This window comes from Pavona decussata, unplaced genomic scaffold (genome assembly GCF_977016875.1).
Source record: "Pavona decussata unplaced genomic scaffold, jaPavDecu1.1 SCAFFOLD_447, whole genome shotgun sequence".
Taxonomy (NCBI): domain Eukaryota; kingdom Metazoa; phylum Cnidaria; class Anthozoa; order Scleractinia; family Agariciidae; genus Pavona; species Pavona decussata.
Window position 1 is genome coordinate 1 of NW_028145798.1, and position 13,530 is coordinate 13,530.

The 13,530-nt window shown below is 39.5% G+C and overlaps 1 protein-coding gene across 1 annotated transcript; it reads left to right on the forward strand.

Annotated features, from left to right (window-relative positions):
- Positions 1-2,940: 2,940 nt before the first annotated feature.
- LOC146450528 (uncharacterized) lies at positions 2,941-13,260 on the forward strand. The gene is made up of 9 exons (XM_085100313.1): positions 2,941-2,968; positions 3,593-3,699; positions 4,289-4,370; positions 6,034-6,145; positions 7,460-7,573; positions 8,199-8,253; positions 8,774-8,896; positions 10,398-10,482; positions 11,451-13,260. The coding sequence occupies exons 1-9, from the start codon at positions 2,958-2,960 to the stop codon at positions 11,578-11,580; spliced, it is 819 nt and encodes a 272-aa protein (XP_084956439.1). The 5' UTR covers positions 2,941-2,957; the 3' UTR covers positions 11,581-13,260.
- Positions 13,261-13,530: the final 270 nt, after the last annotated feature.

Genomic DNA, 13,530 nt, shown 5'->3' on the forward strand with positions numbered 1-13,530 from the left:
TGTCCAATCAGATTTAATTGTTTTGTTTTGCGTTTTGTTGTTGTTGTGTTATTTTTCATGACAGACGAAAAGAATTATTGACATCCTCTGTAATAAAAGGAGTCCAGCGCATTTCAGTTCTGTTTTAGAATGGCTGTCGACAATAAAAAATAACTTAAGTTTTCAACCAAAAAAAGATGTTAAGGTCAGTACATCAAGTGAAGAACTAATACTATTAAGACGAAATCAATCTGAAGAAGGACTAACGCTCAAGACGTCAGCACTCGAATCGATCTCTGTTTGTGGTGGCCAATTTACCTTTCGTTTCTACTCCCCACTGACGCAGCACCACAGTTTCTTTAGAAACTTGCCCCTTATCCATTTGTTATTAAGACGAAATGACCGGCGACCCGGCCCCGAACGAGAAAATTGAAGTAAACTTCTTGGAAAGTTTGGAACGTTTATTTCTTTGTATTCCCAACCTGCGTGCAGACGACTAGATCGATCCTACTTCCTTTGAAGCAAAATGAATACGAGGATGTCTGCAGTGAATGCCAACACAATTTCCTCTGTTTGGATTTTTTAACTGAATATTTAAACGACAGATATTCTTAAAAAACGGAATACTGTCTCTTGAGTTTCCAAGCTGTCATTTCAATCCCACTACAACATTTTTATCCCTGTGTAAACGAATGCGTTGATTTGTCCTATTTCACTGAAGAAATTCCTGGTTTGATACCTAGCAGCAATGGGTTAATTTATCTAAAAACGATATAGCATAACTAAAAAATTAAAAGAAAGAAAAACGTCTGGCCAGCAACAGTCAAGACCAGTCAAGTAAGACCATAATTTTGAGACGATGTGATTGCCAGAGAGCATCGCTCAAAAACAACGGCATCGGCAACGTCCGTGTCCTTAATCGCCTCAGAAGTTCATGGCCGCGTTTGTACTAGAGGACGCATTATCGGTCTAGACGAAGTTGGGCAAACATTTGTTGTTCTATCTTCCGTTGTGCGTCTTGACCGCCATTCGATTTAGTTGTAACGACAATCTAAAGATTTCTTCGGGAAATGTCCGCTAAAAATTTTGTAACGCTGGAAAAGTAATTCGTTCTGTTTTCGAAGTGGCAAATATATCGTTAAAAGTACGAGAAAAGGTCGGCTCGCATTTTCATAAAACCAACAACATGTAGGAAATTCCGGCGGAGAATAAAATTTCGTTGCCTAATAAAACTTTCTGTAACTTAAATTTCCAGCTAAAGCATGCAAACAGCGCACGTAAAAATGTCTTTAAAGGACAGAAAACGATCTGGGAACACAGGAGACAACATTTTAAAAACAACAGTTTTATGATCATATTGTAATGCGCAATTGAAATTTTATATTGATAATTGTGCAAGGAATTAGTTTTCCAGTGTGTATGTTACGAAAATTTGAGCTAACATTTTGCCTAACAAAACTGCAGATTTTCTTTACGATTGAATCCGAATTTCTGGGGCGATTAAGGCCGTAAGACCATCAGAAAAGATATCCAAAGAAATGAACAGTTGGGTGCCGCCCGCTTTTTTCCCTATATACAACAAACCAATTTTATGACAGTCAAAATAGGATGACAAGTTCAGTCATTTAATACTGATCGAAGGACTCCTGCTATCGCAAAAAAAACATCGTTTACAAAATAAATACTAATCACAGAGTGCAATGATTTGAAAATTCATACAAATTCATACAGTAGAAAACAAATATAACAATAGTAAAAAGGGCCACTTACATAACGTTAATAAAAAATAACACGATTATAAAACACCAGAGGTGTGAGTCAATACAAAAACAGCAAAAACGTTTGCAAGCAGCGATGTATGGAGAATGTCGGAAGGCAATTTCTCGATCAGCTAGTCTGTTTTCTTGTTTTCCTCAAAACTTATGACTCCTTGATTGCCAGTTTTTCCTCCTGCCACCTGCTGTCTCGCTTCGGTCTTTGGTCTCCAGTACACCCAGTAGATGCCATTCTGTGTGGGGTAGCCAACTGACTCGGCCCTCCGTCGCTGTACAGGTGGAATGATGCGGAGTCTTGACAGCATTTCCCGGCCTTGCCGTTCCCACTCTTCGCGTGTAATCAACGTTTCTGCCGCAGTCTCCGGAGAGGTTTGTTTACGACTTCCCCAACTGGCGGCACTTCCCATGGCAGTTTCGATGTTTAAATGATAGCTTACGATAGAAATAATCTGGCCTGTTTTAAATCACAGTGCAATGGAGCAAGAGCAAAAAGAAAGAGGAGAATGATGGTTAGAAAATTATATTCCTTACCCCACGATTTGAATTGGAAATGATTTGATAAATAAGGGCGTGTATCTCTGTCTGTTGCTTATTGGTTAGTTTTGATAAGCAGTTGTCAATTGACGCTCCAAGTCTTGTATAGGCGGTTTCTAATGTTCACGGTATAACGAAACTCTCATCACAGTATGTTGTAGATAGCAAGAAAGTCCTCTTTGGCTCTATAATGATCGGTAAAGTAAGCCTATCCCACCTTAAATAAACAGAATTTGCCAACGAACATGAGAAAACAAACCCCTTTGATTTGCCGCTTTCTGATAAGGAATAGTTACCTTGGAGACATAGGACTGTATTGACGTAATCACCTCCATGACAACTACAATTTTCGGCTAATTTTATTCTGTATCCAATTATGCCTATGTTTGCTTAGAGGGTTGAAGGCACGTCAAGCGTTAGCAGGCCCTGGCTGTCAATTAGAGCTGAAAATATTAGATCAGAATGGAAACAAGAAATCTAGACTGCGAGCAGTCTCTTTACTCTCCTAAGTTCTGTCACGCGCATTCGCGCGTGATTTGAGGAAAAAAAGGACGACTGTCGTTAGGAGTGGATGCTAAATTCAGGGTCGTACTTACTTTCCTAATTCTGCGACCTGAGTAACTGTGTGGGCGTTGTTTCTGTCTTACAGAGGATGTACTTGAACGAATAATGGATCACAGGTTAGTAACTAACTTTGTTCATGTAGTTGTTCTTGTGTTTGTGTCAGGCCCATTTTCACCTCTTGTGTGTTTATCGCTAATGAAAACTTAGGCTGTCGGCGTGAGGACCGCTTGTTGATTCTACGGATACATAAAATGAAAACACGGCCTGACTTGGTATCAAACATTGTGTAACATGTCAGCTGGCATTCGCAGTTTAATGGGAACTTAGCGCCGTTCAAGGCTATTGATTCGAAGTTGAAATGGAATCATGCACAGGGATGTATTTTATACCCGATCCACGGTGTAGTTTCTAGGCAATAATGGCATCATTGATGAGCTATCCTATGGATTTCAGCTGATAGCCTAATTGATACAGCAAGTTGTTGTTTTTGTCTGTTTGTTTCTTTTACTTATTTTGTACACCATTTACAAGTGGTAAACACGGGGACAGTTTTGTGCTCAACGTCTACCACAATGCACCTTTAAGGTTACGTTTTTAAGAGAGCATGTCCCGAGACTTTGAAACTCGCCAAAATCCGTCGGCCCATGGACAGGATTCCAAAGTTATCAAAAAAAAAAAAAAAAAAAAAAAAAGAAAAAATCCGGCAGATGACTTTCAAAGATTCTTTGTTGCCTTCTCAGGACTGCTGTGGAAAGTAGACGTTTGATTGGTCACTCAGGACCCGTATTTTCAACTAGTTTCAACACGGATAATTCTTTTCTTCTCTCAAGCTCTGCAGATAGAACAGGTATGGTTAATTACCAGCAATGAAAACGCCAATAAGTTCACCACAAGTAAAGTGGCACTTGAAAAGAGTTTAATACACGAAAACACTGTAGCTAACGACTGCGGTAGAGACAACAAGAATTTGGCTGAAATGGTTTAATATTTGAATTTATTGAAAAACATGTCCTTTGCAGAACTCAGCTTTGGACGCATGAAAGGTGTCTCAGGGCTGTTTTGAATTTTAGATTCAACAGGTTCTTGTCTGGAGGGAGTCTAACTGACAAATTTTAGGCTAACAGATTCTTATAAAAAAAAAATGGGTTCTTACCCGCGAGATTTTACTGTATTTTTTTGCTGCAGAAATTCCTGCTATCGACTTGAAATTGCCTGTGTAAACTATTGGGGATTTTCGCCGCAATTTTACAGTGATTCGTTAGCTGAAGTGTCTGAAACTTGGAAATCCCTGAAATTGCAAGAAAAATCGGTGGTTACTTACCGGGTGACGTAAAGTAATCACCCCAAACATGATTACAAAATGGCATCAGTCAGTCTTATAGTAATTTGTGAAAATTGACTTTCGTTTATTCTAATTGTACTGTTTTACTATCTAGTTCGCCTTTGGAGTCTGTACACTTTCAGCTCTTTAGTTTGTTTCAAGGGACATAATTATCCTGTATGGGACGTGCAGTTTTGGTGAGTACAGGCGCAATTTCTAAAAAAAATATGATGTTCCACAGAAAAGCCGGTTAAACTTTAATCACTCGTTCATTCACTCACCCAGTTCCGACCCAACACCCCGAACTTGAAGTTCAGCCATTATGGTCTCTGTATTTGACCGTGAGAGTTTGTCGTGGTTAGGACTCGCTTATGACCAGCTGTTGAAACTTATTCCAGTTTGAAGCCGGTACGTCCAGCAGTCTTAAAGACAAATAACGTTTGACCTAACACGAAGTTGTGAGTTTTCTGCAACTGATCCTCCCTCTCCTCTCTCCTCCCTTTCCTCCCTCTCCCCTCCTCCCTTCCACCCCTCATCCGATTCCCTAGACTAGTTCGGATGGAAGAGGTTTCGGACTGCGCGCCACTTGTGCAAACATTCCCTAGCGTATCTTGTTTTTGGTGGCAAACTTCAAAATTTAATTGAAGTCTGCAACTTTGTCAACGTTTCTTTCAAGAACCGTTCTCTTACAATCAATATTGCTAGGCTTCTGGAATATAAAACAAATGAAAACCGACATAAAACCCGAACAAAGCAAAAAAGGAGTTTTAACGCTCACTCACAGACAATGCTTAGCCACTTTTTAACCTAATGTTTATTCCAATATGCTATAAGGTTATTAAAAGGAAACTGTAGGTTTACATACCTTTCGTTGTAAGTTTCTTTATCTGTCCTTCGAAAAAACTAAAATCGCTTCCCATTTCAAATTGATAAGCAAATTATTCCCTCTGTGCAAAACACGTCCGTAACGAGTGATTTTCGTTTTGCACTGAAAACTTGCCTTTGTGACATAACAAAGAAAGAAATGCACGCGCGCAAAAATCAGCCAATCAGATCCATTCGTGCTTACGTGAACCGCGCGTGCTCGACGGTTTCAATTTGCGCGCGTTTAGCCCACCCTCAAAGTAGCAAAATAAGTTTAGCATACAGTAAAAGTACCGAAGACTGTTATTTGTTATTTGTTATTCGTTATTTGTGGTGTGATTCAGTTCTACAATCTCTGTGAAATAACTTGGGATGTTTGATCAGTAATACTTTTTTGTCCCTTTGCATTTTTCACGCGCAAATGTGTTTGGCATTAGCGTTACTGTAATAGATTCTCTCTTCCTCCAAACAATGTTTATGATCAGAAAACGTTCTTGAGGACGAAAAGCAGCGTTGAAGAAGTTTCAAATACTCAGAGACTTTTAACCGAAATTGTAGTAGAGGTTTAATATTTCAAGAGTGATTTTTAGTATTTTGTTTCCGTCGCTATGAGGTTATATCCTCGGAGCGTACTGATGAAAATGTTCTTTTGCCACTGTTACTACTTTTATGCGATCTTTAAAAAAAAAAAAACCCGAGAATCAGAAAGCGTTCTACAAGTGCCCTTACAGGGACATTGTCCGTAATTGCATTCGTCGTAGAAAGAACGCTCTCCTTATACAGATTGGAGTCGAGATTGTATGGGACAACGTTGATTGAATTAATGGCTCCTGTGATGCATATCTGGCGTCCCGCGCAGATTTTGCAGGGGCGAATGACATCATTACCAACTTGGCAAAGGAGAGAGAGCTTGGGATCGAGATCATCAAACGCACTCCATCATGTTTGATTATTACTAGTATTATGCTCTCTAATAATACCTATCTCTCTCCCCAGTCCTCGAGGGCACTATTTCGCCACAGCGTCACATGACCGCACGGCTCGACTGTGGAGCACAGACCACCCGCAGCCATTGAGAATCTTTGCTGGTCACGTGTCTGACGTCAATGTAAGGGCTTATTTACTTTATTAAAACTTGTCTCCATATCTCAAAGTGACTTTGGACATTCGCTTCAAATTACATGAAGTAAAACTTAATTCAAACTTAAGAATAGAAGAAGTTAAAAATTCGAAATAGTGTACGCCTCGAGCCCGAGTTGTTTGCTCGATTTTGTCTGCTATAAGCACTACACTAAGGAGGACTGGCTGTAGAGATTTGTAAGTTTAAACGTATTTATATAGAGTTACCCATCACAATAAACGAAAGCTAATTGTTTTCAAATCAGTGCTTAACCCTAAATAGTTTAGTGCGCCGTTTTTGAAGACGCAAAGAACGATTTGGTTCGTCCAGACGCATAAAAACGGCCATTAGAAGAAGAAGGAGGTTGCTTGCAGTATGCAAAGCAAGTAGCCTCCCAAAATAGTACAATTATGTCGCAGTGTTGTCGTATGTTCCTCTGGAACCCGATACCAAGCACCGTTTATCTTACTAAGATTCGAAATGTGACATTAAGTTGACACAATAGGTTGATTCATTCATGTACCGTGTTCCTCTAATATGCTCCGAGGGCGCTTGTTTAAGTTTGCATATTTCAATAAACCAGCTTCGGTTTGGACAGTTGAATCTCGTTTTCCTCGGTGCATACTTTGGAACTGCAATACTTATTGTCTAATTCTGTTATAAATTATCACCCCAGAGCAGTAAGACTGTCGATTAGTGCCTCTGGCCAGAGACAGAGTAGGTCGGAATGGATTGAAACTTGAAAAATGTTAGGCTAATGTTTTTCAAGTTCTCTCGTTTTTGTTTCCAAAATGCACTAGAACAGATCTTGAGTTGTTCCTTTAAAGAATTGTGTTGATTTCTTTCCTATCATTGTTCTAGAATTATTTTGCAGGTAAGTGAAGGTGTTATTTCACCATTTTTAGCAAAAGAAGTCAAAAACTGTATGACACTACCCCTTTAAATAGCCGACTCTTAAAGGAGCGCTTATTAGATGGGGGCCAGAGAAGACAAAAACCTGGCCCCAGTTGTTCAAAGAGCGGATAACTTTATCCACTGGATAGGTTTTCCGGCCGATGAAATGTGTGTAAGATTTTTCCGATAGCCCCATAATTTGTGTATAAAGTTGAAGCATATGTCAAATTTAAGAATGGGATTGTGTGAAAAACTTTCCAAAAGCATCAGTTGGAGCACATCTGCACCGCTGGAGAGTGACTTATCCAGTGGATAAACTTATCCGCTCTTTGAACAACTGGGGCCTGGAAGATAAAGAGAAACACGCACAGAGAAATTGTACTTTGATATCCTTTTTTCTCTACCTAGAGAGTTACCTTTCACCCAAATTGTAACTACATCGCTACTGGATCATGTGATCGGACCGTGAGGCTCTGGGACATAAACACGGGTAGCTCCGTGCGGTTTTTCACTGGACATAAGGTGAGCTACAGTAGGCACTATGTACTGCGACTTCTTTGGGGATTAATGTAGGCACTATGCTAGTAAATGCAAGGCCCGTGTTATTAGCACTGTCCAGCGCAAAGCGTGGTAAACAGTGTCGTTTCTAGATAATTTTGTAGCCCATGTAGCAAGCATCTCCTTAGAGTTTTGTTAATCGAGAGCAAAACAACTCAGAGGAGGAAGAGGCCGAAGCAAGGCCGACCCAGTGTTTGCTCGGTCAAAAAGCCAAAAGCGTAGAAAACCCCACCGAACCTCTTCGCAGGCCAAACAACGTGCGCACGATGTCTTTGTTTGTTTATTTATTTATTTATTTATTTATTTATTTATTTACTTTCATAATTAGTAACCGTGGAATACTGTCTTTGTTATTTGTGTTAGTGTGTTTACCTTAATATCTGGAACACTGTTTACTGTCGGAAATGAAAGAAAAATTCAGAAATGAAGGTAGTTTTCAGGTGCTTCATTGTACAGGCAATACTACGCGCAATAAAACCCCCCTATCATTTTCCTCCTGCATTTTGTGAAACAGCTTTGTTCAAGATGTGGAAAGTGTTTCCTTGTAGATCTGTAAATAACTTGGTAACCCGTTTTTTGCTGTATACAGGGAGCTATCTATTCACTGGCATTTTCACCAGACGGACGCTACCTCGCCTCCTCAGGTAACTTAAGCAAGTCCTTACAGAATGTATGCTCACATTTTTCAGTTTCTTATTTTTCTTCATAAGAACCTCTTCAATGGAAAAGTTATATTGAAGTAATATATTAAACACGAGGGAAAGTGTTTCATCCAATTTCCAAACATCGAGAAGTGGGGTAAAAGAAACAAGGAGCGATTTTTTTCTAAACCAACTTCGAGTTGTCTGGAAATCGGATGAGACTCTTTCGAGTGTTTGACATAGCTTCTCAAACCATTTATAATCCTTGAAGAAATTCAAAGCAAAAGTTCAGCAAAATTTATGAGAATTAAGATCACACTTTCTAACGTCTGCACAGTAGTGATTTCCTTTGTTTTCTCTTCATGAATTATTAATGACTTTGAGAACTTTATTACTAGAAGCATTACGTAAAATGAGTAGTTTGAAACTGCCATCATTTGTCTTTAATTAAGACTGTTCGATATGCCCTGTGAGAAAACTTGGTCTCTCAGCCAATTGTAATCTGAGCTCTATTGTTATTTAGGTGTCGACAAGCGCATTCTTGTGTGGGACCTGGCGGAAGGAACATTATTAACAGAGCTGAAAGGACACACAGACACCGTGTACTCTTTGCGTTTTAGTAGAGATGGCAATATGCTCGCTTCAGGTTTGGTGATATTATTGTTTTTACTTTGACTTATAATCTTCCGTGGATCTAGTATGCTTCCTTTTCATTATTCTTCCAATGTTAGAATGACCAGAGTATGGGGAAGTTTTCAGTTCACAGTCTTTTGTTAATGGGCCCTTTGCAGCTAACGGTCACATGGTACAAAACCCACCATGCTGGAATGCAAGCTACGCACTGGAAAATTCAAAACAAAGGAAATTCAAATTTGACTGGATGAAGTCGCTTTGTTTTCGATGTCTCAGTGCGTAGCATGCTTTCCAGCATGATGGATTTTTTACGATGTGACCGTTAGCTGCAAAGGGCCCATTGCAATTATGTGATTCTGATGTCCCTGAGAGACAACGAAAAAAAAACCAAATTATTTAGAAGAGATGTGTTGTAACGCTTTTTCCCCAAGGCAATTTTTTTAGAACTTGCAACAACCGGAACTGAGGACGCCACGTCAGCACATCCCTGGGTTTTTTTCCATGAGCTTTCGTGTGATTTCGTTGTCGACAGATCTTCGTTATTCCCAAGAGAAATACGTCGTTGCAATATCGGTCTATTTCGTACTGTTCGGTATAAGAGTTCCCTTTAGTTAGATCTATAAAGCCTTTCTTTGTGTTAAGTTGAAACCTAACGCGTTTTCGTGATAGAATCTGACCATCAGCCAGTAGTTTCTGGGGATTTGATTTCTAGCTTTGTCCGTTCATCGAGGATTTCAGGCTTAGCAATATTAACTATTTTATGCAAAATTGAGAGAAAAGAGAAGGTCGTATTGCAAGAGTGCTATGCGTTTCTATGACTAAATTCCACCATCCGTAAACAATAGTGTGCAAATATTTCGATCCGTTGAAAGTTTGAAAGAGTGAACAGGAAACGACTCGCGACTGTCAACGCACCCTGCGAGTAGAGCTGTTCCCCGAGGGGTGGGGGAGGGGACTCCCATATAAAAGTGACCGGGGTGATCGTCGTCCTTTTAGGGGTTAAAATTCGAGATCTGGTACCCCCCTTAGGGTGCTAAAAGCTAATGTGACTTTCCGTCAGGGGTATGGTGCTAGCTTTTAGGCTTTCAACTATTTAAAAAGAATAGAGATCTATGACAATGCTTTCAAAAGTCTTTACGAGTGGAAGGCATTCGTAGGATATCCTTTTAGTTTATTGCTGTTAAAAATTGCCAAAGTGTCAGTAAGTGTATTCTTTGAGAGTTTCAGAGTAGCCATGTAGCACCACATGACTAAAGGTGCGCTCCATTCGATTTGATGTTTATTTCTGTGCATGATTGGGCGATTTTTACTCTTGAGTACTTTACAGTATCTCCAATTACCACAATTGTGCCAAGTGTTTGTCAGTTTTTATGATCGTCGGATACCGACTAAAAACAACAACAACAACCATGACGAAGGACAGCAGTTTCAAAACCTAACCGATAACAATAGTGGTTTTTTTTTTTTTTTTTTTTTTGCGATGTTGACGCTAATGTTCGTGTTCTTGTTTCCAGGCGGCGTTGATAACTGTGTTAAGCTTTGGGATGCGCACTCCATTTGTAACCCCGACGATGATGACGATGACAGAGGCAACGAAAAGTAAGTTTGGGAATAAGGCCCGCTTGCGTGACTCATGATAATCTGAGGATGCATTACTATTAACCATCTTTGTGTTGCTGGATGGATCACTCTAACTGAGCTTCGAGCCCTCTAATGAATCTTTCCTGGGCTGCTAGCCCTTGCACGAATCAGTCGTTGCGTTAAGCTTGCATCGTTCTTGCCTTACTAATAATCTAATTCCTTACCTTCGTTCTTAAACGCGCAGATGAGGCGAGATGATCTTGCGGCTACAGCTTGGGAGTTTCAGTTTAACCCTCTGAAGCCCTTTAGTGACCACGGGTCAGATTCACGAAGCTTACTTGAATTACGGTGTATTCTGTGTATGGTTTATTGTTTCTTAACAATAGACTATTGTTGGACTAACAATAGACTATTGTCAAGAAAACAATACAGGACACATCTTAAGTAAGGAAGGCTTCGAGAATCTGGTCCGAGACTCTATTTGTGTTTGCAGAGTCACTTCCAGATCAGACATACGAGTCACGAGCATAGATAAAATTATCACCAAAGATAATGTTTCTTGATTGTTAAGGAAATTCTCCCAAGTTGTACCATAAGAATCGTATGGAGAATTGTGAAGAGAATAAAAATAAAATTGGGGCTAAAGGGTTAGGAGGAGGTGTCTGGCGTAGGGATGTTTCTTTTGACAAGAAGCTCTGGTCCGCATTGTATCGTTCCAAGGCCGAATTGTTCAAAGCTCGATTAAACTGATACTGGGATATCGGGAACTTTGATTCGATTTCAGTTACTATGTAATAAAGGTCCTTCCCGTCAAAAAGATTTTTGTTCCTCAGCTCTTACTATTAGCTTAAAATTAGTTCTTGAAAAACCTTTTAAATGAGCGAGATGAAAGCTTCGGTTAATTTTTAATCGGCTTTCGTAAAACCAGGCCCAGATGTATAAAGTCTATAAAATATCTCTTTCTTCTTTTCTTTTTAATTTTTCAGCCGTGCATCATCCAAAAGCGAGACGTTTGAACTTGGATCCTATCCCACCAAAAGGACACCGGTTCACTGCTTGCACTTCACGCTTAGAAACCTGTTACTGGCGTCCGGTCCCTTCACATTAGCTTCATGAACAACCGACGAAATACTTAGTGTAAATAAACTGAATATATTGAGATCGTCACGCAATGTCCTTAGACTTGTCACATTTTCTCTTACTGACAATGTCCACTGCTCTATCACGTAATGTGTCATAAGGAGACTCACACATTACCAAAAATTTTGATAGGGTATCTCTTACAGAAGCATTTTTTGAACTCTTCACCCACTTTTTATTAAATACACTCTTTGGGCGTCCACCCAAGAAAAAGACTGCGTGATGATCCATGAGAAAGTTAGCCTCCCTCGAAGACTCTCTTTTTGCTCGTAACGCAGTCTTTTCTCTCCAAAGAAAGATTGTATGACGAGCCAACAGAGCGTCGGCGAGGGAGGCTATGAGAAAGTCGGTTATGAGATTACGTGACAAACCCTAACGAATAGCGTGACGAACTAAAAAAGAAGGCTTCCGTCTTCGCCTATTGCGTGGTGACACTAAACATGGCATTTGCCTAGGACGGTATTAAATATCGATATTTTGTAAAATAGAATTAATAAAAGTTTCTCCTTTTTTATCTTGGAAATGAAAGTGAAGAATTGCATCAGCAAGTTGCGCGACTCGAGCAACTTGTGAAAACTTCTGAAATGTAAGTTTAAAAAAATTAACATTCGTGTGGACGCACCATTTTCCGCTCTACTTTTCCTAGGCGGATAAGGAGCCGTCTGTCAAAAGCCTTGTTTCCTTGCTATTTTGTAATAATTATAAAGTACACAAGTGCCCCCCCTCCCTTTTTTTTTCTCCCCGAGCTTTAAAAATCCCCTTTTTTTAAACCAAAAGCGAAATTTCACGCCTTATAAAGTACAGATATCCCGGAAAATTAATCAGAAAACCTTATGTGGTGGTTGTTTTTATTGAATGAATTAAGCTACCCCTAAAAAAGAATTTGTAAAACAAAACGCAGTGTTGATGCAATCGTGTTTTGAACCTCGGTGCCATTCCGTGCGCGGACGCAAGCGGCCAAGAATAAAACTTGTTTTGAAACGAATTTCTCTTCAAATATAAGTGAAGTTATATTGTAATAAAGCGCGAATACGTGTAGGGTGAAACACGAGCTGCAAGCAAGTGTTTCTCTCTACTTCTTAAATTTGAATGAAATTTGAAGAGGTTTTAAGTAGGGATAGAGGAAAGAAAATGATTGATTTTTTGGAGCACTAACAGACAGTTGATACCCACGCAAGAGCACCCCAGGTTGCTAGTGGACTAACTTGGTGTCCGTCTATTAATTATTAACTTCAAATTCCAATTTTAAACTTCACTAAATCTTCAATATTTCTTATTTCTCTTAATTTTACCAATCTTTCCTGAAAAACTACTCCTCCCAAATATACCCAAAAATTCACAAAATACCCCACAACACAGATTCACGATATGATGAAAGGGTTTTGGATTGCTTGAAACGCGAACGAGATATTTCCATTAAAGACATGTCAAGTGGCGGAAAAATTGCATTCAGGTGTAACTCCCCCTTAAGCGCTGTTGCTAGTTCCCATCGTACTTTAGAAAGAACAAAGCACGGTTAACGCTATTTTATTTGTTAAACTAAGCTCCGAATATGCGGCTTGTTTGTTGTGTACTCGATAATAGCAAGATTTAGAATCCCGTTTGCGACAAACAGGAAACATAACATTGCGTTTATGTTTTCTTGGACAAGAAAAAGGGAGTATACAAGAGGAATATACTAGGAGAGAGAATACCACCAAATAATCGTCGCCATTACTGCTTACACAAAACTCAGTTTAACTGAGGAACTGAAAGCAAGTGGCGAATGTTGGATAAAGATGGTTACGTTGTCATTTCTGCCGTTTGCCTTAAACTAAATTCCAAAACTCTTTATTGTTGCGTTTGGAATGTCCCTGACCTCGACCCTCAAATAAGCTTCACTCTGAAATTAATTTCCAATCACCGCCAATGGTTTAACATATCCTT

Excerpts from the sequence above, each read along its gene's own strand:
- LOC146450528 (XM_085100313.1), top strand. Across the intron at positions 4,371-6,033 it reads GTATGGGACGTGCAGTTTTG|TCCTCGAGGGCACTATTTCG; the intron begins GTGAGTACAGGC and ends CTCTCTCCCCAG. Across the intron at positions 8,897-10,397 it reads TGGCAATATGCTCGCTTCAG|GCGGCGTTGATAACTGTGTT; the intron begins GTTTGGTGATAT and ends TCTTGTTTCCAG.